Below are 26,336 nucleotides of genomic sequence, written 5' to 3'. Positions count from 1 at the left end.
TTGAGAAAAGCCAGCATAAAGCATTTTTATTGCAATAATAAAACTCTATGTTTATGTGATGGTGGTGGTGAAGGAAGTGGCCGCGGCGATTCTCTTACCAAAACGCACTACACGGGAGGGAGGGAGGGAGGGAGGGAGGGAGGGGGCTGGCGCAGAGGCCGCTGCGAGCTGCGATGACCAGCATCCGATCTTGGTCAAGAACGCTCTCTGTCCGCACTAGCGGCTGGGGGGCCGGCGTGGATTCACCCCTCCGCCCCATGCTAAACAGCACCTTCAAAGTTCTTGGGTTCAGCTAGCTGTAAAATTCAGACGGCTAAAGGTTAAAAATATCCTGAAGATCCAGTAGAAAATGCCACACAGCACAATATTGCCAGGGGGGAAGAGTCGTTGACTTGGGACCGGAACAGCCCCGGAGGAACAAGGTGAGTGCGAAAGCTGCCCCCTCCGCAAAAGGGCGGCAAAGAGGGCACGGGGAGTCCCTGGGGGCCCCAAGCTTCAGGCAGAGAACCTCGTCAACTCCTGTGACCACATGGCTATCCAGCCCTCAGCAGCTCCTTAAACTGCTTTGTATGGCTTTGCAGCAGCAAATTGATTTAATACAATACATACTTCCAAAACAAAACAAAAACGTTTGCCTTCAAGCAATTATTCCTATATAATGTGAACCAATCAGTATACTTACTAATAATGCTCCATCATACACAACTTAATCTACATCAAACCCCCCCAACAAAAATAAGATTAAAGAACCTGACCAAAAAACCAAAACAAGACAGCTGAAGGCTACAGCATGTCACTGAAAACGTCAAAAATCAGAGGAAAACAAGGAAGGAGAGTCAAAAGCAGAGCCAAGTGACCCAAAACATTCAAATCGGGGTGGATGGTGTAGTGGACAGCCGGGAAAGCTCCATACAAATTCATGTGCATTCATCTTGAAGCAAAGTTTTCTGGATTTCTCCATGTGCCAAACCTGTTCAGACAAAAGAGAACCTGCCTCAGGGCCTGCGCTGGGAGGGAGGAGGGAGGGGCCACGTGAGGCCGTGAAAGGGCAGGGCAGAGGCAGTGCCAAGATCCAGAGAGGGGAGAGGATCCGACGCCCGAGGAGCCACTTCATCGAGGAACTGGCTCTGGCAGGCAGCTCTCCATCTCCCGCTGCTATTTCTTGGGGCAAGAGATGCCTGCCTTCCTTGTGCCAATCGGAGGGATGGACCCGGAAACCAGCTCCCTTCAGCGCCTGCCTCACCAAGTGGCGCTAAGCGCCACCCTCGGACCATGATCCCAGGCGCAGGCCTCGGGGCAACACCGCAAGAGCCCCCCGAGCCCATCACCTACCCCAGAGCAGGGAAGTGGGAGGACAGCCCTCTCGTCATTCCAATCTGATCAGCTCCACGTCGAAGGTTAGAGTGGCGTTGGGTGGGATGATTCCTGGGTGCCCGGTCGAGCCGTAGGCATAGTCTGGCGAGATTATCATCTTGGCCCGCTGGCCGACGCTCATCTGCAAAGGCAAGAGCAGAGCACTCGATGCAGGGCCCTCTGCGCATCACCAGCCCACCAAGGCCTCACCCAGCGCTAAGCGTGCGGCGAGGACACGGGGAAGCCCCGGGCAGGCAGCCTTCCCGGGGATCCCGGCTGTGGGCGAGCAGAGCCCTCAAGGCCACATACAGGCCACTCTGCACATGCCCCTCCTTCACCTCTCTGCTTACACCCCCCGACTCCTTCCATCAGGGCAAGCAGCTGCCAACAGTGAAGGTGCGACCCAGAACTAGCTTGGCCCTTGCAGTCAGCAAAGCCAAAAGCACCTGCTGGATCAGCTGAGAGAAGGTGCCCCACAGGGTCCGTGTCGCCGCTGCCTTGCCACGAGGCAGGGAAGGGGATACCTGAATCCACCCCGCGACTGATGCACAAACCAGTGGGCACAGTGGGCAATTCAGCCGGCTCCCCCAGATGCCTCGCTTGCGCGGACGGCGGTTGTTCTGTGACCAAGCGCTCCCTCGCCACCCAACTCCTCCAGCGGGAAACCCCCCTCGAGACGGACGCAGCCCCTTCCAGCCGCCAGAGGACGTCGAGCACTGCTTGCTTCCCACAGCTCCTGGCACCCTCCGCAGTCCAAGCTTGCACCAACGTACCTGGGCGACCCCTTCTTCCCAGCCGCGGATAACCTCCTGCTTGCCCATCACAAACTTGAACGGCTTGTTCCTGTCGCGAGAGGAATCAAACTTTTTCCCATCTTCCAGCATACCTGAAAAGGCAGAAGGGAGTCCCCGTCATCTCACATCGAGCATACCTAAGCCCTTTTCCTGAATGGTTATGCAAGCAAGGCAAACAAATGGACTCCTCAAAATATTCTTAAGAATTAAGAGCAAGACAGGTGGCAGCGGAAACAAAGGAGGCAGGCTCTGCATAATCACATTTGGCTAGGAAATGATCAGTAACTAGAGCACAATAGGTGGATACCATGGAGCCAGGGGTCAGACTAGATGGCCCGGGAGGTCCCTTCTGACTCGCTCTGTTTCTATGGAGACACCTGCTGGCTTTGAAGATGCCTCCACAGTCTCCTTGAGCGCGAGCCCCCTTTGGTGGAAGCTGCTTGTGCTGTGGGAAGTAGAACACTGAACTCTTCAAAGAGCCGGGAAGTTTCCAAAGGCACGCCCACTTACAAGCCTACTGTGCTCGACTAAAGAGGACGATCAGCAAGGTATGCAAGACAGGAGCTCTCCTTCCCAGTGGGCAGAGCTGCCTGATCCGGAAGAGAGCGTGTCCCGGCCACATCCAATCCCCGGGACTGCAGCCGGCCCCTGCTCCGCAGGGTGTGGGGAGGGACCTCCCCATGCACAAACTGGCCCCATGCACAGCTATCCACTCTGCCCTGCCTGGACTGAGGTGCCATTCACGGACACTCGTCTAGCAAGTGTTCAAAGCAAGAAGTGCCATCGCTGTGTTGAACAGAGAGGCAAAGGGAAGCAGGGAGCCGTCAAGATACTGGTGGGACTTCCAGGGGCCACACGTCGCATCTGTACATTGCAAGGGATACGACTGTCTCTTCCCTGACCCAACAGGATAACCCTGCCCTACTGCTGAGAAACCTGACGTCCCAAAGGAGCTGAACCACTGCAAAAGGCAGTCCCCTCATTTTCAATCTGAAAATAGCATCGCGGTACCAAATGAAGGATGGCCAGGTGCCTGCCCCTCTAAAGGAGGCAGTGGTCAGGCCAGTCCTAAAGAAGGCGTCCCTGGATCCAGAGATGGCCGCCAATTATAGACCGGAGGCCAACATCCCGTTTCTGGGCAAGGTGCTGGAGCGGATGGTGGCGGGACAACTCCAAGCTCTCTTGGATGAGACTGATTATCTGGACCCATTTCAGTCCGGCTTCAGACCCGGGTACGGTACTGAATCTGCCTTGGTCACCCTGTACAATGACCTGTGCAGGGAGAAGGACAGGAGAAGTGCGTCCCTGGTTCTCCTGGACCTCTCAGCGGCTTTCGGTACCATCGACCATGGTATCCTTCTGGATAGGCTAAGGGGGTTGGGAGTAGGAGGCACTGCTTGGCAGTGGTTCTGCTCCTACCTTGATGGCCGATTCCAGAAGGTGGTGCTGGGGGACTATGGCTCTGCGCCATGGCAGCTATCCATGGGGTTCCACAGGAGTCCATTCTGTCCCCCTTGCTCTTCAACATCTACATGAAACCGCTGGGAGAGGTCATCCGGAGGTGTGGGCTGCGGAATCATCAGTATGCTGATGATACCCAGCTCTACCTCTCGTTCTCCACCAATCCAGGTGAGGCAGGGGCTGTGCTCAACCGGTGCCTGGCCGAGGTAATGGGCTGGATGAGGGCCAATAAACTGAAGCTCAATCCAGACAAGACAGAGGTCCTGCTGGTGAGTGGTTCGAACTCCTGGGTAGGCGACTTGGATCTTGTCCTGAATGGGGTTGCACTCCCTCTAAAGGACAGGGTCCGCAGCTTAGGAGTGATCCTCCCAGAGCTGACTTTGGAAGCTCAAGTGTCAGCGGTGGTGAGGAGCGCTTTCCATCAGCTTCGGCTAATCCATCAGCTGCGTCCCTACCTGGAGGACAACTGCCTAGTGACAGTGATGCATGCATTGGTTACTTCCCGGTTGGATTTCTGCAACGCGCTCTACGTGGGGCTGCCCTTGAAGACAGTCCGGATACTTCAGATGGTACAAAACAGAGCAGTCAGGTTGCTGACAAGGACTCATATAACCCCAGTCCTCTACCAGCTTCACTTGAAGTCCGGGCTCAGTTCAAGGTGCTGGTTATTACCTATAAAGCCCTTAACAGCTTGGGACCCGGATACCTGAAGGAACGCCTTTTTCCCTATTTGCCCTCCCGCCCCTTGAGATCGGCAGCAGAGGCCCTCCTGTAAGAGATATCAGGAAGCAAAGTACCCGGAGGAGGGCCTTCTCTGCGGCGGTGGCCCATCTGTGGAATGTGCTCCCCAGACAGGTCCGCCTGGCACCGTTGTTGTTTGTTTTTCAGCACCAGGCTAAGACCTTTTTATTTAAAACTTATTTTAATTGTTAAATTATTTGTATTTGTAGGATTTTAAATTTTTAGCCGAGATGCACCGGAGGTTTTTAAATAACTTTTTCACTGCTGTATTGTTATTTATTTATGTATTTTGTTTCTGTTGTGAGCTGCCCCGAGGCTTTGTTGCGATGGGGGCGGCATAAAAATGTTTTAAATAAATAAATAAAATAAATAAGGAGGGCCAGCCATTTCCTTTCGCCTGCCAGCAGCCAGGAGCTGCACAGCTCAGACAAGCATTTCCTACCAGGAGCAAGCAGAAATCCCCAGGGCTCACTGTGAGTCGCAGCAAGAGACGGTGACACCGCAAAAAGTAACTGAGCCAACAAGATAAGAACAGGTGCCGGAAATAGATGCATTCCGCACCAGCCGACTCTTCCTGTGCCTGCGCCTCTCTTTCTGGCTTCCTTTAAGGTGCGCTGCTCTCAGTGCAACTGAACAATATGGCTGGGCCTCTCCCAGCACTGGGCGCAGCTTTCAGCCAGCGACACAGCTCGCCGTCCCCTTCCATCAAGGCACCAACATTTTTCCAGCCCTCCTGTCTCTACAGCAGGGCAACCGGGGGCCACAACTCCCACGGGCCAGTGCCAGCAAGGCCAAGGACCGGGGACCGTTTGCAACTGGAGGGCCTCCGGGCTGCCTGCCCTTGCTCTGTATTTGGGGTAGGACAAGCACTGCCTGGGAGAGATCGCCCACGTCAGCATCCCCCCCACTGGCCTGTCCGTGTGCACAACACCGGAGACGGCTAAATGCGCCCACCTGCTCCTGCCCCACAACCTTTACCTGCATCTTCAGCAGAAGCCCCAAGTTCCAGTTCTAAATGGTTTGCAGATTTAAAGCTTTGGGTGTCACTGCGATCGCCTAACACATTGTCAAAGCGCCTCTTCTACCTGCTGACACACCTTATGCTGCTTCTCTTCAAGGTAAGCTCTCCTTCTGATGCCTCCTGTGACCGCTTTTGTTCTTCACAGTCACGGGGAGATCTTTCTTTCTCATATTTACAATCTTTGCTTCTTCTGCACCAAGAAGCAACTTCTTGTTTCCTTCCTGAATGAGTTGCGCTTTCCAGTCTCCACTCATTACAAGGTTCCTTTTCACTTTCAATGCCCTTTGACATTGACTAATGTTCAGCATTAGTAAGCTGCAGGGACGGTTTCTCTACAAATCCTGTCCCCAGGAAACTTCAAGCTGACCACACCAGAAGGAGGCATCGTTTGTAACAAGGATACCCAAAATTCTGAAAGTCAGAGTAACAATTAGACCATCTCTAATCTGCTCCAGATCATTGATATATGTCAAAGAAAGCAGTGTCTGTAAAGCCACCGTTCGTTTTTCCAGTTCAGAATCACTCTCCCTCACCATCTCCACAAGTCTTTCTTCTTAGCGTCATGGTTCTACCAGTCTCCAAATTCACCACTGATTCTCCAAGCCATATCTAGAGAAAGAACTGGAACTCCCCACCAAGAACTCAGGGTCTTGCAAACCACAGTCCAACCTGCACAAGACCACTCAGGTTCCTAGTTCAGAGCATTTAACAGTGGAGCAGAAGCAGAGACAGCAAAGGAAAGGAAAAGCAGCAGAGGCATTTGGCCAAGCAACTGTTTTATGGACTAATCCAAATTCCGCCAACACATACGAGTCACACCACTGGCTCATGGAGCCCGGCATCTTCAACTCTGATGGTGGGTGTGGCAAAAGCCCACAGCCACTGTGATTATTCCAGCTCTGGAGCACTGTGTCACCTGAACCCTGGCTGCATGGGCTGTGTGAAGGTCAAATCATCCTCATTTCACTCATGGGCAGGATTACACTGAGGGCTGCTTAACCCTCATACAGCCCCCAATGCCCAGATTTGGGCAATCTGCCAAGCTGCAGCCGAAGCTTGAATATTTTAAAATACAGGCGCCAAAGCCCATTGTGCAGAATCTAGTCACTGGGTGCCAGCTGCTCAGCACCGTTCCAGGCAGTTTTTCCAATCCCACCCGGGACTGGATCTGAGACTTTCTGGATGCAGCGCAGGCTCTCCACCACTGAGCTGTGGACCTTCCAAGCGCAGAGGGAGGGATGGCCGGCCTGCATTATCTGGGCAGGAAGAAGAGCCACGTGCCAGTAAGTCTGGCATCTGCTAATTGAGCAACGGAATATGTCCCACCATGTCCAATGATCTCCCTGGAGCAAGACAGCAGCAAAAGGGCAGCTGCTTCTTGCCCATACCAGAATTCTCCATCAAGAACACGTCTCAGTGTTTACTTGAAGAGCCCAGCGAAACCTTACAGCAATGTTACAGACAGCGAGCAACCAAAATTGCTACCTAAACCACAGAACAACACATCTTTGACAGAGAGGAAATTGTTGTGCTCACCAAACTGGAACACCACACAGCTGGGAAGGAAAGAGCGTTCAGTGCACGCTGGAGGTTTACTAGCAAGCAAACTGCTAGTAAGAACATTTTTGTTAATATGAAAAGAACTTGGAACTAGGGAGACGGAATAAGGCTATATAAATGGAACACAAAATAATACAAAAGTTTGGGGATAGCTTCCAGGGGCCAACCATGCTAATCACCCGAGGGGGGGGGGGGAGAATCCCAAGGCACCTTGAAGCCTTTGTGGATTCTAGTGATATATTATAAGAAAAAAATGCTCTATAAAGTCCGTTCTATATACGGACTTTATATTGGTACCTAACTCTGTACCAACAGAGCCTTCCAAAAGCTTTGATGACTGATGAGTCCCTAAAGGCAGAGGTAATTTCAGTAGTTCAAAAATTTTCCCTACCCTCTTAAGGAAATACTAGTACCAGCTCTCAGACCTGCCACGGATTCTCTCAATCCGGCATAAATCAAGTCTAGCAATCACTGTCCTCCTCCATATTCTTCTGTCATGAGCCCCCACTCCAAAAGCAGGTGGCCAATTATCTGCCTGTAAAACACTGGGCTGGAGGAAATCTGCACAGTTTACTGTGCTCGGCCACACACGATATAATAAGCACCCTAAGCACAAACCGAATGACCACACAGCTACTGTTCAGCAAATTATTCTCTGCAAGAAGATGGGCAAGCCTAGATCTAGACGGAACAAGACTGCGCCTTTCCTTGGAAAACCAGTCCAGAATATTTCCATCACTGCCTCCAGCACAAAACCAACGTGAAAACAGATTCCACTAATGGGGGTGGCATACAAAGGGCAAGAAGGCACACTAAAGCTCTGTATTGCCCTTGGGGGGGAACAGCGCTTACTCACAGCAGACAGCCAGCATGGCAGACACGCTGGTGGCGTGGTGGCTGGAATCCTCAGAACAGCCATTTTCGTTTCATCCCTCTTCCCCCGCCACCGCTTTACTTAAAATGGCTACTTAGCGTACATGTGCCGGATGCAAGGGTGCGGCATGGTGGTCCATCCCCACACTCTGAAGGACACGTTCATCAGAATGCTAGTTAGGGAGTCCAGCTAAGCAGATGATCTGACAACTACACCCCCAGAGCCAAGGGAATTTAGCGCCGGTGCAGGGCTGAACGTGGCAGCGGAAATGAATCTCCATTCCTAACATTGCAGCTAAAAATGCATGCGCAACGGGCAATGGCTTCCATCCTGCAGGCCACTCGTTCTGAAAGCGACACAAGCTCGCCAAGACCACTGACTGCGGAAAGTGCACTCCAAACCGTAGCTGCAGAAGGTGGAGGCGACTGCAGCCAGCACCACTCAACCATGTTCGCGCGTGGAAAACCCTGCGCCTCCCACAACGCTGCCTTAACAACAGACAGCAGCAAGCCCAGCTTGCGCACCACACGAGTGTCGCACTCCCTTTGCCCACCACTCCAACAACCACTTTTCCCCTCCATCCTATTCTCCACTGCAGATTCCAATTCCTTGGCCTCTGTCTTCTCTCTCTAGGGCAGGGAAACTGAAAGGCATCACCTTCTGGGCAGAACCCAGCACCCTTCAGAAACTATGCAGAGCATTTCAACCGCAGTCGTGCATGAGAGTTGTTGTGGCTAAGAGTGAAGAACTAACTAGGAAGTCCTTTGATCGAACCTCACCTCTGAGACCTTCTGCCTAGGTCAGCTGCATACCTACTCGGCCAAAGGCCTTGCCTGAAATGTGGGAATGAGAATACAGACCTCCTATATGCAGATATTGTAAGGGCTGCTAAGAATCATGGAACAGCAGAGCTGGAAGGAGCCAGAGGGCCACTGGGTGCAACCCCCTGCCCAGTGCAGGCCTCCAAGTTAAACCATCCCTCTCAGGTGGCTGTCCAGTTGCATCTCACACTCGGAAGTACACATACATCTTACGTTTTACAAGCAAGCGCCAGAGCTGACATAAATCCTTTGCTTTGCCCTCTACACGGCTCTGTAAATGAACTGCCCAGACATGGACTATCTATTTCACACCCACGACGGGAAGGCCGTCCGGCAGTCCTAGACCCTTCAGACGCTCCCATCCAACTCGCAAGCGCTGGCAGTATGTCTCCCAAGACCACTGAAGAGGATGAATTAATTACATGGGACAGTCATTATTTTTTATTTGTCAATACACTGCTAACCACAGAGCTGACCGAGAACAAGATACATGGGGAAGTTCCAGGCATACTGTAGGCCCTAAAAAAAAAGGGCAAGACTGTGATAGACACCTGACAGGTTTGCGCACATCGAGGGCAAGGCCCACGCTTCAGGGATATTCACTAATGTACTACAGCAAGTTTCATTTATAACGGCTATCCTGATGCTACCGACTCCTATTTCAGAAGTATAAAATGCCTGTCTGGAGGACAGCAGGGAAAAATAGACTGAATGTCCTGTTTAAAGTCATGCGCCATGCAGAGCAAGCAGGCTGCTGCACCTGTCCAGCCTGCCTCTTACTGGTTTCCAGTTACAATGCAATGCAGTTTTAACTGGCCAAGATTAGGCAGGCCCACAGCTGCACAACACAACCTGCAGTGAGACAGGGGGTGGTCCCACTGACCTGTAAGGTGTTTTCCAACTCCATGATTCTATCATTTTGCAATATCCAAGTAGCCCTTAACTTGGTGATGAAAAACAGTCCTTGCTGGCCAATGGAATTGTTAGACCAGCAGATTTGCTTCCATAAATATATATGTACCCAGATACTTCAAAGTTATACAAAAGAGAGGGGGTATATTTTTAAAAGCTCTTTAAAATGTTAGCTGCAGATTTTGATTCCGACTTTACTGCAGACCTTTGTCTCCCTCATAGAGCTAAGCCAACACCATCAAGCTACAGTGATCCAACTCTCAGCTGCCATTATTTACAGACTCGCTGTTCTACACTGTCCAGTTCACACATGCATCTGAACTCTGCAATAGTCTAGGCTCGCTGTGCGATGGAGACTAAACAAAGCAAAGTTCCAGGACAGCAGCTGTGCTGCAGAGAGGAGGAAAGTGCGAGAATTTGGCAGACCAGGGACAATTACAGTCTAAGCAGTGAACTACTGCTGGGCTGCTGGAATTTGATGCTGACACTGGCTTAGTTTCGACTAGTGTTCTTGTAGCTCAGGTCCCTTGCGGGGTCCAGGGATAAGGGACAGAGAACTTAGAAGGGAGCCATGGAACTGAATTAAGACTGATTCACAAACCGCCCTGCCTCTTCTGGAGAGCAGGAAGCCTTTGCTGCCTAGCACCTGAGATGCAAATAGTCATGCTGAAAAAGCTGTGGTCGGCTTGTTGAACAAAGGACCAGCACAAGAAACTGCAACACCTGTTATGGCCGATGGCCAGCAGCTCAGTGAGCCCAGAGAATTCCCCTGTATCTCGGTAAGGCCTAGGGTTACATCAAGGCCCCAAGCAAAGGAAGACGGTCCCTGCAACACGTTGCTCACACGTTCCCGTGCAGGAGGCCTTTCTGACCTCAGCTCAGTGTTTGCCTTCTTTTGAAAGGAGCCTCCCTGGCTTTGAAGCTGTGGCGGGGCTTAAATCTAGTCTCTGCAGCTGTATGCAGCTTGGTCCGGTTCCTGCCGTTACTTCATAGTACTAACTGGGCGTGCTGGCACCGAGTGTCTTGGGATCAGCCATGCATGTGGTCTCCACGCTTCTCCACCTTTCCCTCCTACATGGGTGGCACGCATCCCATCAGTCCCCATGCCTGACAACCAATCTCCGAATGCACCACTCCCACCTGAGTCACTTGCCCCTCCCACACTCCTCTGGGCTCGGTCTCAGCCAGCTGCTCCCGTTTTGTTTTGTTTTGTTTGGGGGGGGGGGTTGCACAGCATAGCAACTACCTGCTCCCCAGAGTTCTGCCACTTCTTCGGATCAGCACTGCGAGAGCATCTCCGCAGAGAACACAAGTGCCAGATCAACGTCGCCGCTGCAGGTATTGATGAGTGGCCCACAGTAAGCCAACATCTTCACTGATGATCCAGAACGAGGCTTTTCCAGCCCCTGTTCCTAAAAGCCTCTTCTCTTCCGAAGGCTCACCCACCACTTTATTATCTGGAGTCATATGACAAAAGGATTTGATCGTCTAGGTACCATCAACCTGAACCCAGACCAGTCACTACACAATGGACACAAACACCTGGATTTTCACTGAATGTGCTTACATGCTTCAGTTTCCACATCACAAGAACCACTGTCTACAGCCACACCCTGTAACAGGCCCATCTCAGAAAACAATACACATCAGGGTGAGGGACAAAAAGCAGAACAGTCAGCACACCCCCCAAGAACCATCTGCTGCAGGACGGGCCCAGAAGAGAAAACAGGACAGCAGATATCACCTATGATTCCCTGCTAAAGCCACTCAGATAATCAATGATCCACAGCTCTTTCCAGACAAGGACACTCTCCTCATAGACCATGGCCAGCTTAACCAGTCTCCCAACCTAAAACAAGGATCCACCCACAATAGATTATTTAACAGAGGTACAGACAGAGGAACCTGACCCAAATATCAACTCTATCCGCAGCGGTGGGATCCAAAATTACTCCTATGTAAAGCATTCCCACCAGAAACGCATCACCTTCAACAGATCTATCCTATGTTATGAGCCCATGTCCAGACTGGCAACAGTTTTACAGGCCCTCAAAATGCCACCTGCAACATCAGGTAGCTCCATACACCTGCTCATCTGCCACTGCAATCTATGTCATAATTAGGTAGCAGCACAACAACAAACAGAGCATTTCGATGAAAATGGATAAATCGACACAAATCCATCATCAGAAATTTAAAAAAAAAAAACCAACAGTAGTGGCACACTTCAACCTCCCAGGACACCTTGTGACCAGCCTTAAATGAAGTGCCTATTTTTAAACAGAAACTTCAACGCAGATTCCAGCCCAGATCATCAGGAAGTTCAACCCTAACTCCTGCAGCCTGAGGAGGGGGGCAAAGGCTTGTTTCTTTGTTTAAATCATACTAGGTGTGTTAATTAGCTTAGCAAAGCAAGGGTATCTGTTAGTGCCTCACCCCCCCTCCTCTTGTGACTGGCCGCTGTAAATGATTGACAGTCTGTACTTCATGCATACCCATCCTCACTGATCTCATCTCTGTGCCGCCCCACCTGTTTAAGGGAGTGCCTGCATATTGATCACACACACTCTGATGCACCTAATCAGGCAGGCTGTCCTTCACAAGGGCCGACAGCAAAGGCAGCTGAGTTTATGGCATCACAAGGTTTTGTCCTTGCTGTAAGGAAGTGGCACAGCTACCCCTCTGGAAACTGGCGCTTGTACCGAGGTGGCCTCTCCCCAGCCTCCTTTGGGTAAAAAGACCAGCCCCTCAATTTTATGGAATTTTCTCCCATGGAAGATCTTGCAGCATCTCTCAAGAAAGAGTAAAAGTCGCCCTGTTCAGGGAAGTTTTCTTTGCAGCTTCCTTCTTACCTATTTTTCTTTATCCAAGCCATCTTTAGCTGTTTATGTTTCATTTTTATCGGTCGGCTATTTTATCACTGCTCTGGATTATGGCTTCCCTCAGGAAATACATCATATTGTAGCAAGGGCTGAATAATGCAGCGTGCAGCTTCCACCAGTGCAAAATCCAGTATGACCTGCAAAATGCTGGGCCTTTATTTTCTTTGTTAAGATTTGTTTAACGAGCTACTGGGGTGGCCCTATAAAATGAAAAGGGTGTAAGCACACACGTCTAAGAACTACAAAACGAGAACAGCACAGCTGAAATCCCCTCCCGAGAGCCCTGCAATTCACTATAAATCCTACTATAAATCTTCTGTCATTCATCCATGTCCTTTCTGCCTGCAAACCTCAAAAAAATTCTGAAAGCATGCCAAAAATTGCAGCTTATATACACAAGTGAAGGTAGCATGTGAGCCTCTGACAGTCCGGACAGGACCTGGGACACTTGTGAGTTATCTATAGATGCACCTTTCTGAGGGTTACACTAATTAAACGGAACAGCAACCACAAAGCCAACTTAACAGCTGCCCTGGGAACCACTCTGGGCAGCACAACGGGTAAGGAAGCAAGAGTGGCAAGTGCCTTGAGCAGCTACTGGCTGTGCAGCCTGCGAATGGCGAGAGCGGCTGCAGACCAACCCGTATGCAAGGCACCCATCTGTGGAAGGCCGGCTCAAGCCCAAGTCTGTTCGACTGCATGGGAGGCTCACAGAGCTCACTGCTACTTAACGCTTCTGAGGTTCGTTTATTTATTTATTTAATTTATGGGACGCGGGTGGCACAGTGGCTTAAACCACTGAGCTGTTGGGCTTGTTGATCAAAAGGTTGGCGGTTCGTACCTGCATGATGGGGGAGCCCCCGTTGCTCCGCCCCAGCTCCTGTCAACCTAGCAGCTCGAAAGCATGGAACTGCAAGTAGATAAAGAGGAAGCCCCTCGGTGGGAAGGCAACAGCCTTCCGTGCACCTCAGTGTTTAGCCATGCCGGCCCCAAGGCCACGGAGACCGTCTGCAGACAAGTGCTGGCTCCCTTGGCCAGGAAACGGAGACGAGCACCGCCCCCGAGAGTCAGGCACAGCTGGACTTAATGCCAAGGGGAAACCTTTACCTAAGGCCCAGGGAGCTCAGTGCTACTTATGCGTCTGAGGTATATTTTGATTGATTGGATTTTTATCCACAAGGCTCCCTGGACAGGTTACAAAGTTCAAACATACTCAAGGTTATACCCTACATCTTCAGCTTAGTCTCCAACGCAGTTACATGCTGGGAAGCGTGGACAGGACTGCAGCTTCGACAACTCCTGCCAAAACTCGACAAGCTGCTGCACCCCACGCTCTTCAAGAACGTGACTCCAAGACCCAGAAAGCCACGTGCTGCAGAAAGCGAGAAGCTGCAGCCCCAGCGGCACTTGTAACCTAGGAAACAGTCGTGCACATGAAAGTTGGGAGTGAATGAAGAACAGGCCCCACTTCAAGAAGGGCAGGCATCTCACAACCACTGGGTCTTCACCACACTTGGCAGGTTGCCCTCCCAGAGCCACATGGGGCAATATACAAACTGGCGGCAGCAGCCCAGGCACTCCGACCCGCTCCGAATTTCAGAGCAGAGAGGAAGGAGCGCCCCAAGAGAGCGAGCGAGTGAGCAAGAGCGAGCGCTCTTGCTGCAGCTTTACATCCCGGTCACACTACTGGCCTTTCAGCTAGAAAGCAGCATCACCTTACACGGCAAAGTACTTCCCAGGCAGCCCAAAGCCCCACTAAAGGCCACAGCTGGAAAAGCAAAGGGCTTTCCTGCACTGGCGGTGTTTACTCTGGGGAGGAACGGACAGAATGTGCGACATTTCTGAGAGTGCCCTCTTACTCAGCTGAGGAGGCCGCACAACTTTCTGACAGTTTGCGCAGCCTGGCATCGCTCCAAGACAGAAGACGTGCAGGCAGAAGGGCGCAGGTAGAGCCGCGATGCAAAGCTCGCCGTCATCTGATGACAGCCTGTTTGCAAACCATGCTGAACCTCATCTAGTTTAACAAGCAAAGACAAAAGGAAGCCTCGGCAGCATTTGGCCTAGACGACAGACGATGCCATTTATTGTACTTTAATATGTTGTTTTAATCCATTTTAATTTGCTTTTTGCAAGATGGTCTTTTTGGCAGACAGGCAGGATATAAACACAAAGAGAATAAGGCAGGCGTGCCATCATGGCTTCATGGAAAGGCGGGGGCTCTGGGAAGGAGGCACACACCTCTGGGAGAATGCCCAGACACGGTGTTTTGGGTAGACGAGGAGTCGGGAGTCGGCAGCCTGATACCCTCAGGAAGTTCGCCTACACCTCCTGTAAGCCCCAGCTGGTAGAATTAAAGCCCCAGGATGAGGAATGCACACGCCCAGCACTCTAGCCCCCCACTCTCCCCAAGAGACCCAGAGGAACAAGGCAGTCACACGGCAAAACCTCCGGAGCAGCACAGACACAGTGTGCCTCTGGTCCAGATGCTCGACCCCGAGGCTCCCACCCATTGACTGGGCAGACATTAAACAAGCCAGCCTATAAATTCCCAGTTCCCTCCTAGATCCCCTGCTTTGAAACAGACTTAAACTGAACATTCCCAGTCCTCGAGAAACACAAAGGTTAAGTGGAAAGACATGATTTGTTGTTTTTAACCTGTCCGTACATCTAAAATATAGAAACATAGAAACACAGCGAGTCAGAAGGGGCCATCTAGTCTGACCCCCGGCTCCGCTCACGGCAGGCCCACCATGTGCACGCCCAGCCTGTCCTTGGACACCCTCGCCGATGGGGCCGCAATATCATCTCTCATTACTACTGTTTGCCTCAGTTCTTCAGGCTTCCTTCCTTTAAGCATCATTTCAGGCACAGGTAGCTACCATCCACCTTTAGTAGCAAAAACAGACACAAAAAAATCCCCCCCTTTAATTCCTTTATCATCCAAACGTCCAACTTCATCTTCAGACAGTTTTCTGCTACTATATTTAGAGAACTGTTAAATTGTTGGCTCTATTAGCAACGTGCTTAACCTGTTCGTATTATTGCCTGCATCCTTTACTGTTGTGCAACTTTTGTGCTCCTTTATGTTTTCTTCTTTGGGCAAACCTGCCACTTTCTTTTTTCCAGTTGCTTTATTTAACCAAGATGACTGACTGTCTTTGTAGCACCTCTCTTGACCTGCAATACTCATTCAAGCTGAACTTCTGTTATTGTGATTTGAGTAACTCTCTCATTAGTGAAATTGACCTTCCTTTGACTTCCCCTTATAACTTCCTCCACACACCCATAGCTTCATTTTTGAAAAAAAGTTCCTTCTTTTGAAATAAAATCTATCTTTGATAGTCTTCTGGAGAAATGTTCCAACTACATGTAAATTAAATTTGAAAGCAATGCGATCACTCTTTCCAACCACTTCAGAAACATTCATCTCACTGACACAGTTTTGCCAATCTTTTTAAACTGCAGTTTTATTATTTCAGAGTGTTTTTAATTTTAAAAGTTTTATTTGGAAGATCCACTGAGTATCACTGACCAGAGCAAGGCAAGAAATAATAATGTTAAACAATGATTACATAAAAATGAATACACGGTGCCTATCAGTCAAAACCACTTATCCAGAATGGTTTTTTCTTCTTCTTTATAAATCCATTTATGTCCCATTGTTCATTTCTCCAATGGACCGTCAAGGCAGCGTGCAGTTGCAATTAAAATAAAAATGTTGCAACAAGCCAAAACCTTGCTTGAAAAACGTTCCCCTGCAACAAAGCATTGGAAGATCACAGCACAGAAAAAAGAACAAGGGAGAGTCCGCATGGGTGACCCCAGACAAGGGCCTGCCCACACCTCCACCAGCATGAAAAAGCCACAGAACGCAAGGTAGCCGGATGCCATGCCAGGAGCCCAGGTCTCAGAGGCTGCCAATGGGAGCCCACACACCTCCAGCGCATCTGGTCTAGGTGGGCTGTGCAGCTGGAATCGAGCCTTGCAGTGGCCTCAGGTGGGCACTTCTTTTCTGCCTGACCCTCACACATGTATACAAAACAGAGTAAAGGCACCATCCTAGTTATTGAACTAAGTCTCTCTTTTCTGACCCACAGACCAAGCTTGGTATCAGGTGCTCTGATCCTACGCTGGTTTTAACAGTGGTTTTAACAGTGGTGAAATGTTTCAGGTAGAAAATTGACATTCAGGAAAGGCATCTCAAGCTTTGATTAGCTGGGATAAAAATGTTTTAAGGGCTCAAACAGCTGAAAGGGGAGTGCAGTACCGGTGGCTAGTACAAGCAGCAAATAACCAGGCAACACCCCAGAAAAGACTGGGTGGCCTGGTTCACACATAATGCACAACCACAGGGTCTTTAAGCCATAGGTAGCTGAAACTGGACAAGAGCAAGAAAGCACAGTGCTTCCCAACTGTTCCTCAGTTCTACTTTGTTAGAAAACAATCCAGGTTTGTTAAGGTTTGGGATATTTCTGCCTCAAAACCCCAGAGGTCCAGGTTTGCATGTCAAAAAACACAATCAAGGAACTCCTGGGTTGTTTTCTAAATTAGGAACGAGTAGTAAAAAGCCAAGAGGCACTTGCTCCAGTGAGGCCCGGAGTCCCTCCATTCCCAGAGGTAGCATGTTGAAGAACTTTGGGAGACTTTGGAGCCCTTGCATCCCTCCTGCTTGAACAATCCCTGTGCACAGCTTGTTTGCGAGCAGGTGCTGGACTGGAGGAACCACTGGCCTGATCCAGCATGCCTTTTCTCTTCTTTGTTCTCAAGCTGGTGATTAGCAGTTAGGAACAAACTGGACCATTGAGGTACCACTCATGAAAATCTGAGCGACCTCACAAATCCGAGTATAAGAGGGTAGGAGGAAATTATCTATTTTAACTAAAACCCAGCACAGGGTAGATAAAAATCAGTGATTTTTTTAAAAAAAATAGAAAAGGATTTTTCTATTTAAATTTTTCTATTTAATTGTTATATTTTAAAAATTAAAATTTTATATATTTTCTATTTAAATTTTTATATTTAAATTGGATTTTGATAAAATGCTTTTTGAGGAAAAATCTATCTAAAGATAGTTTTCTGTTTAACATACATTATAGTCCAAAGGTTACTTATCATGAAATAAGGACTAGTTTTTAATTATGTAGCATGAGGCTGTATATTCATGCAATGTTTAAAATTTTTGGTAAATGAATTCCATTAATCCAGTCATAGTATCATGCTCTTCCAGAGGTACTGTAAGATTATTGGGCAATTTTTCTATCTAGGAGATACTGTCACAGATGCTTGGTTTCACAGTTCTAGAAACGGTGAATTTGTGCCTACAAAGATCACATGCCTCTTCTTCACAGCAAAAATGTTATAAAATAAACATACAGAGTTGAGGGGAAAACTTAATCCCATTGCTCCTTTGCAAATCTATGTACACAGAATCAGGCCCTTACCTCTTACGTGCTAAATTCCAAAAAAAATCGATGAATAGAAGATTGTTGGCAGCAGAAAAGATCTGCACAAGAAACCAAGTGTGAGGAGGAAGGGCCAGGGAGTAAAAATCAAAGTGAAACCTTTTGAGTGGAGGTTCAGATCTTCGGATCTTTTTAATAATAGCCCAGAGGTTTATCTTCCCCTGGAGGAAAAAATTTGTAATGGCAGCAGGCCATAAAAGAGACCCAGTTTGGGAATATTTTAATAAAGTTCTTCTACCTACAATAAGGAAGGCATGCCCGCAAATTTTGTAGAAAATCATGATTTAAATCTAGGCTTACTGACCAGGGATTTAAATCATTTGACCTTTCCCCCCCTGCAATGGAGGGCAGGACACATTCCAATGGAGCAAAGCTCAGGGAACCAAGATTTAGGGTGGATGCCAGGAAGTACTTCCTGACCGAATCCAGAGGGTATGGAATGGGCTTCCACTGGAGGTGGTTGAAGCCCCACCAGCGAGGGGGTTCAAGGACAGGCTGGACATGCACATGTCATGAGTGGAGCCAGTTGGAGCCAGGGGTCAGACTAGATGGCCTAGGAGGCCCCTTCTGACTCATTCTGTTGCTATGTTTCTAAATCAAATCCACCCTGCACTTTAGTGGAAAGTCCACTTGCATAAGCTGTGCAAAAAGCTGCAAGCCTTCCTTTCCCCTCAGCAATATTCTCAATGGCACAGACAGCCTTTGAATATTCCCGTGCTGGCACCAAAATCTATGCGGGAGGAGAGAATGCTCCGGCACCTGCACATGTGCTGCTGCAGGTGAGTCAAGATGCCGGCACGTGCGTGTCCCTTGGCAGAGCCCAGGCAGCCTGCCCTGGAACGATCCCTTCCAAAATGTTGGCACCCACTGGAAAAAAGGTTTGCACATGCACGCGTTCTGCCTTCATTGCCACCATGTGGCCATAGCCCACTGGCTGCACAGCACTGCGACGTCAGCACCACCACACTCCCCAACTGGCTGAAGTCACTCATGGGATTAGTCCAAGGAGGAAGCAGTGGGAGAATGGCGACTGTTATCAGAGAATACTGCACGAGTATTTGCACAACGTCTGCCCCAGCAAGATGAATGGTTTCTACCTGAAGGTCGAAACTGGAGACTCTGGTGCAGCTGTACTTTTAGCAGCACTCTTATCTAACACACTACCTCCACTTACGTTATGAAAAAGCAAAGGACTTCCTCTCCCCAGTGGGCCAGTTGGACAAGCTGTCTGCAGAAGTGCAATTAACGCAAAATCAGACCTTTGCAGATTCCCTTTCAGGTGCTTTCCAAGTATACCAGCTTGGGAGACAAACACGTCACCTATCATGGCCAGAAGCGTCTTCTCCTGAAATGCTGCCACTGTTAATCTCACACTGCTGCTTATAAACATCTCTGACAGAACTTTGGAATGGCTTCAGCTCACACGTTCAGAAGGAGAACAGCTCCCACAGGAAAGCTTGCCTCTACGCCAAACACTGCAGACACCAAACCTGCCCCCCTGCAGCCGCCTCCACACTGGCAGCATGGAAGGTATTGCTGATGCCTCGCCTCGCCCAGCCCGAGCACCACGAGGCGGTGGCTGGAGCTGCTGCTGGAACGCCCACCACCCGCAACACGCCACGCAAACTCTGCAAGCCCTTGAGCTCCCACGATGCAGAGCGAGGCTGCTCAAGGGTCACGCACACAGAGGGGGCCCACCTTGCCGGCTGCTATCCCACAGACCCCCAGAGAAGACGAATGTGCCGCTCAGCTGCATCCTGTGGGGCAGGTGCCTCGCACGAGTTTTCACGCAAGCCTCCGCTCAGCTGAGAACAAGCAGCAGAGCAGCAAAGCTGGACACAGGTATCAACACAGGCCCTCCTGATGCATGTACCACCAACGTACACTGCCAGTGCTACTTTTTGGCAAGCCACATATTAAGTAATCACCTTCACAGAACACAAGCCATGTATCATTTTCCAGGTCCCTAGCATGAGCAGCTTGCAAGGAAAAATCTGACACAGGAGAGGCAACATGGTCAGAAAGAAGAGGAAATGGGGAGCCAGTCGGTTCACTCACTCACTCGTATTTAATTCAAAAGGACAGAGGGGGAACAAGAGTGGAAGGAGGGAGTTTCCTGCTAGAGTGGTGTTAAAAACTGATTCAGGCAGGTCACACCACCAGATGAGGGAATCACTGAGACTAAGGGAACAAGGAAATCCACCAGGAACCAGGGATCAGTGGGATCACAGGCAGCAGAAAGGTCAAAGACACCAGTCAAAATCCACTTTCAGTGGAGGGCAAGGAAGGCAGAGGCAAAGCCACATGAGGAAAAAGAAGGGGCTGAGGGAAGACAGAGAGGAAGCAAGCAGGAAAAGGGAAATTAAGTAGAACTTGGAGGAAAGATTTGAATTAAAACATATTTTTCTGTTTAATGTAATGTAAGTGACATGCCCCAATGCAACAGAGAAGCCAAACATAAGAGGAGGAGATGATCATATGGTGAACCGGAGAGATACCAGTGAAAGACAGCAACCAGGAAAAGAACCAGAAGCGGTTCGGCTGGGTCAGGCCACAGGCCTGTATGGTCCAGCATCCTTTCTTTCAGTAGCCAATCAGGTGTACACGAAGTACACGAGCGCCACGGTATCTGCCTCCCACTCATGTTTCCTGGCAACTGGCATGAAAAAGAAAGCTACTTCTGATATTGGAGTAGTATGGGGCCATCCTAACTAAAAGCCATGAGCAGACTTCACTTACTGTTTTTCTGCTGCTGTTTAATCACTCTGCAAATCTAGCATTCCTCGTAGAAAATGAATGCTATGAAGATAACTCCTGAGATTGCAGAGACGAAAATGGAAAAAACAGCACGCAGAGCCTTTCCCACTGAGTCTCTTTTCTTTTTCCTTTTTTGAAGAATTTGTTCTCAAAAACTGAACACTGACATCTGGCATTCTAGAAGTACATTATGAAGCAATCCTTACCCAGTTCACATTTAATGCCACTCACTAATTCAAGACAAGTTAGCCTTTCGTGTCACTGTTTCTTGCCAGGAAAGCAAATGAGTACAAAAATACCTGAGAAAGGGCAAGAAATCCATCCTGGGGGAAGAGCAGCTGAGCTGTGCACAGCAATGTTGGCTAAAAGAAAGCAGGTTCAAATGCAAAATGCAAGGGAGATGCCAGAAAGGCATTTCCCGCGTCCCCCCCCACCCCACCCCCCCGATACACCCAGCCCAACGGATGCAGAGGACTGGCCACTCCACTGCCCCAACCAACTGCCTCCTGATCCCCAGCCAGCCAGCCAGGCCTTTGTTCTTCCTGTCAGCACAAGCGGCAGCCAAGGGGAGCCCATCCTCACTTCCTCTCCCCACCCAATGACGGCAGGAAAGGGAAGAGCCGCAGATGGGTGGCTGCTTGGCTTTGCGGGGGGGGGGGGGAGGGAGGGGCTTTGTTTATGCACAAACCCTTTTCTCCCCTTTCACATCGACACCAATGTTGCACCACAGCTACGTAAAGCAGAGAGGAAGAAGGGAAATGGCCAGGGGTAATGCCAGGCCAGGGGCTACTTTGCTCCATGGGGAAAGCAGAGACACAAGGACAGCTCTTCAAAGGTAAAAGCCAACTTTTGGTGGCAATCTGAATTAGAGTTAAGTATTCTGTCCACTGCTCATACAGGGATTCTCCTCACCCGCAAACATGCAAGGGGTACCATCCCCAGTCACCATGGACCATTCAGCCTAGGGACCCAAAATTGACTGGACAGCCCTCTGAGTGGGATGGTGCAAGGTGGTGTCCTGCAAGAGCAGGGGGTTGGACTCGATGGCCTTCACGGCCCCTTCCAACTCTGCTCTTCTATGATTCTAATTCCATCGCTACAATGGAGCTAGAAAAGGCAACATGATTATCCCTTATCTACAATCCCTAGAAGCTGCCCCTCCATGTTACCTTGAGGGTTTCGAGAAGATTTCTCTCCCTAGACTGAAAGCGCAGCTGCCGCACCTGTCAACTGCCTCCTTCATCCCTGAAGTGTAAACCTATGAGATGGGATGGCGGAAGAATTTTTCTGGATGCTAGCAGTCCTCAGGTAGGAGGGAGATGAGATATTCAAATCGCTTTGTTCTCTAAGCACAATTCCCTGTGACAGCGTTGGCTACTGGACAGTACAGAAATTAAATCACAACCTCTAAGAACAGGAAACATGTGAGCAACTGCTCTGCTAAGCATCAGGCTATCCCACCTATTTCTGCAGAGCACTGGCCATGAACACAGTTTTGTTGTTACTGCGCAACGTGGTCAAAGCATACCAGACTTCCACACTTTACATTCGCCCTGCCATCAGCTGCAAGCCCTACAAGGAAAAATCAGGTACCTTTACTGCTCTGAAAGCCCCATGCTACCTGCTGGAAGCCAGGTGTGCAAGTGGACGATACGCACAACTATTGCCACTGCTGGGGATGATGGAACCCATAGCCCAACACACCAGGAGCATGCTACATGGAAGAGAGCTGCCCTAAACCACTAAATTGCTGTGAAGAGCTTCAGCTACTGGTGTAAAACTGCCATACGAGAAGAGCTGCATAGCTTATTACCCAGCACAGGAGCTTGCAACTTTGCCCCTAAATTACAGCCGTGTCACATACGGTCTCTTCTACATCCCCTTCACCGTCTCTGTGTCCAGCCAATGATGCGGAGGGGGTGCTCTTCGTGCCTGGTGCAAGGAGGTGTAAGGAGACCTCCAATCCAGTGTTGCAACCCCAGGCCACCCACAAATACATCATGGTCAGAACTAAGAATTTAGCCTGCCACTCGCAATTCTTAGCAGCTCTGAGAGACAGAAGCAGGCAGGTACGTGCGTTATGTGCTCACTTTCATTTTTGAAACAAGCCCTTCTGGAGAATCGTCTTCACTTTTTCCTAACGATGAAGCCCCATCTAGAAATGCGCACCCTTGACAGGCAGGATAACCTGCTTCCAGGTCCACACAGCCCCTTATCAGATTTTGAAGCAAAAATAATCAGCTAAGAAGGTGAGAGTCCACACTTGAGGGGATCCAGCACCACCCTCAAAATCAGGGAGGCTGTTGCCACTAGAGGGAAAAGGCACACACACAAGAGAAGTCTAACCCTTACAAATAATTACTCCGCACACACTGAGGCACCGCAAAGCATCACTCCCCCGAGTGCACAGCAAAGAAGGTAAGCCTTCCATCAGCTTCAGTCTCAGGACCCTTTGAAGCAACACCCACAGCCACAGTACAGATCCAAAATTTGCTAAAACAGATTAACATGAGGCAAGGCAAAGCTCCTTTAATTCTGCTACACAAATGTTCTCTTCAGGTGCCTCAGGTGTAGCAATTAAGAATGGTATTCTTTTTTTAAAAAACGTTCCCATGCCTTGCCAATATTAGATTCCTTGAACTGCACCAAAGGAACGGCCTGGTGCAGAGGCAGTGATGCATTGCCATAACAAGTTCCAACACACATGGAGGCACAAGACAGTGAACTGTGGGGTCGGCTGTGCGCACGCCTGCATCTGCAGAGTGAGAAGCTCTACCAGGATCCTCAGATCTAGCCAGAGCAGGTACCATTTCTGCTGACAGGCTCCACATTAGGAGCACATCCACCAAGACCACTGAAGTGCAATTCAATGCAAGCTATGGGGCGTGAGGGCACTGCAGGCCCTTTTCTGTCTGAAGTAGCAAAGGACTGTGTTCGAACTCATCCAGAATTAATTAGTAACCACTCCAAAGTTCTGTCATCACGATCAGAACCATCTGAGGTTTTTGCGCACTAGGTGATGGAAAATACCTCTTACCTGAAGACCAAGCCACTGCCAAGCAGAGTAGTCTGTATTAGACAAGATGGACTTCATCTTTTCAAGCTGGCTTTCCAAAATGTGTGATTTTAAGATTTTACTGTTGTTTTATTATCTTAAATTGTTCTACACCACCTTGATGGATTTTTAATAGATAAACCTGCCTATGTTATTCATAATCATCTGACAGTGCAGATGGCATCATATAACTGTAAAGCTACCCAACATAACTGGAAGAGACTTGCAGAAGTATCTTCTGCTCCCCAATAACGTGGAGGGGTGCAGTCCAGCCCTTTCCTGGATGAAAAGGAAGCAGCTCCTAATTAATTGCTGTTTAGTGCCTAAAAATCAGAAATGGCCGTTTCTTTTCTCACGTTGGATGGGAATCCTTTAAGTATCCCAACAATCCTAGTAAGAGCAACAAGAAAGTAAGTTGACTGGAAAAAATAATTTGGGTCCAGAAATATCAGGATAAGACTACTTGGGAACCAAAGTATGCCAAACAAGGAGAAAACTGAGCCGCCTTTTGTAGCTTTACGTGAAATGAAAAGGCGGCTGGAAAAGAAATGGTGTAACTGCAGCAAAGGGAGGAGAAATACATCCTGCAAAAGACACCAACCTCAGCCAAAGGTGCTTGCCAGAAGCTACAAGATTTATGACAAAATTAAGGTATTAAAAGGCAACAACTGCTTATCTAAGCTATATCTTCCTCTTAACAGGATGATTTCTGCCCAGACTGAAAGCACAGCTGTTTGGGAATCTGCCACTGCTTCAGCAGCCCCAGTGGCAGAGGGTGGCTTGGGGAAAGGAAATTGTACAACCGGTTTGCACAGGGATGACCCATGCCACAAAGCTCCTTAGCTGGGGGCACGTGCACTCAGTCCCTTCTCTCCTAAGTAGCACCAACTGTCAAGTAGTTATGCTCCATCACTCCAAATTAAAAAAAAAAAAAAATCACAGCTACTTCATTTGAGTGGAAGGCGGACTTGTAACTGTGCCCAAAGGGGGGCAGCCTAGAAGCTGGGGGAGGGAGGAGGCAGCCCCCTCCCTATCGCAAACAGGTTTTTTCAAGAGCAAGATGGCTCCTTTCTCATGACACCAGTGTTCGCCGAGCCGGCGGCCTCCAGATGTGTCCGACCGTACCTGCCACCGTCTCTGGGGGATGCTAGCAGTTATATTCCAAAGAGGCCCAAGTCGGGGGGAGGCTGCATTCCACCTGTGGGGGGATAAGCCCAGCCACCTCCTCGGGCTTCTCAGGGAAGGAGGGCCAGCGAGGCAGAACCCCACTCCACGGCCCGCCCCCCCCCCCCCAAGGATCCTCGTGCCAGCCGCCAGACACTCGCGCCGGCTTTACACGCCTGCCCATCCTGGGGCCACATCACGCGCGTGCCCACGGAACACAGGTCGGGCCCCCCCGCCCACGCACCCCTCTTTTAATCCCCCTCCCTCAGCAGGAGCCCCCCATCAGCCCCCGCGAAGAGTGCGTGCGTGCGGCTCCGACCACCCCCCCCCCCGGGACTCACCCGTGTAATGCACCACGCAGGTCTGCCCGCGCTTAGGAAAGGTCCTCCCTGCGGGGGGGGGCAGAAAGAGAAAGGCCGTTAAGGGGGGGAGAAGGGAAGGGCTCGAGACCCCACGGAGGATGGGAGGCTGGGGCTGCCGGCTGCTCGTGCCCCCACCCGCCCCCGACCGGCGGGCGGCTCACCATCCCCGGGGGCGATCGTCTCCACGCGCACGCCCATGTCGCCCGGCCCGCGGCGATGCCAGTCCCCGATCCGCACCGGGAGGAGCAAGCGAGGCAGTCGACGGCGAAGCGGCGAAGGCACCACCAACGCCTGCAGCCCGGAGAAGGCGAGGGAAGGGGCGGGGCCGCGCGTGCGCAGCGGCCTGGCCCGGCGAGCCCGCGCGGCCCCGCCCAATCCTCGCCTCACTCGCCCTCCCCCACCCCGGGGCCACGCCCCGCCTGCGCGCTCCTCGCTCGGCGGGCTGCGCGCGTGGCGGCTCGCGGGGAGCGAGGGCGGGGGAGAGCGCGCGCGTGCCAGCCGGGCCGCCGCCATCTTGGCGGCCCCCCCGCGGCCGCGAGGGCGGCGGTGGCCCCTCCCCCCGCGGCCGCCTGGCGCGTTTCCCTCGCGCCGTTTTCCCGCCCGTGGCGGGTCGCGTCCCTCATCGAGCACGGGAGTTCGCGGGCCGACTTTCCCTCAGGAGAGGGCCGTGCCTGACCCACGTCAAAGACACAAACCAGCCCCTGCCCGGTGAAAACCGGGGGTCAGGGAAAGGGGGCTCAAGGCCCGTGATTTTGACATAAATTTTAAGGCACGGACTAAAAGCAGAGCTCAGTTTCGCCATTCTGGCTCCTGAAGGAGTAATCCCGTGTGAGTTGAGCCGGGAAAAAATGCCTTTGGCTCTCAGGATGCCCTGGCCAAGATGGCTGCCTGGGGCATTCTGGGAGTTAAAGGCCTTTTTCTGCCTAGCCATGCACAGAATGGTGTCCTGCAGAACTGGGCCGTCCTGCCTAGGGGGCGCCATCGTCCCCCGAACCTGCATGGCTTTCTGGGCCTGAAATCCATCTTTTTGGGGACTGCAGTATTACACAGCCATTGAGCTATCATGCTGCCCCAAACCTCCCGGAGCAGCCCTCCTCATGTACTGAAGAGGAAGGGG

General features: G+C 50.6%; 1 protein-coding gene across 1 annotated transcript; it reads right to left on the bottom strand.

The window, feature by feature from the left end:
• FKBP1A (FKBP prolyl isomerase 1A) lies at window positions 1-25,529 on the bottom strand. Its single transcript, XM_044455668.1, has 5 exons — window positions 25,381-25,529; window positions 25,199-25,246; window positions 2,127-2,239; window positions 1,333-1,495; window positions 1-970 (listed from the first exon to the last, which is right to left on the bottom strand). The coding sequence occupies exons 1-4, from the start codon at window positions 25,415-25,417 to the stop codon at window positions 1,367-1,369; spliced, it is 327 nt and encodes a 108-aa protein (XP_044311603.1). The 5' UTR covers window positions 25,418-25,529; the 3' UTR covers window positions 1-970; window positions 1,333-1,366.
• Window positions 25,530-26,336: the final 807 nt, after the last annotated feature.

The sequence above is a fragment of the Varanus komodoensis genome, unplaced genomic scaffold, assembly GCF_004798865.1.
Source record: "Varanus komodoensis strain SLA01 unplaced genomic scaffold, ASM479886v1 scaffold8, whole genome shotgun sequence".
NCBI lineage: Eukaryota > Metazoa > Chordata > Lepidosauria > Squamata > Varanidae > Varanus > Varanus komodoensis.
Note: the sequence above shows the minus strand (reverse complement) of the source record. Positions and strands in the feature narration are given on the sequence as shown.

Bases quoted from the DNA above. Each gene is read 5' to 3' on its own strand.
- FKBP1A (XM_044455668.1), bottom strand. From the start codon at position 25,417: ATGGGCGTGCGCGTGGAGACGATCGCCCCCGGGGATG. The intron at 2,240-25,198 runs GTGAGTCCCGGG...CTGCCTTTTCAG, and splicing joins CTGCGTGGTGCATTACACGG to GTATGCTGGAAGATGGGAAA. The intron at 1,496-2,126 runs GTACGTTGGTGC...TTGCCTTTGCAG, and splicing joins GGGAAGAAGGGGTCGCCCAG to ATGAGCGTCGGCCAGCGGGC.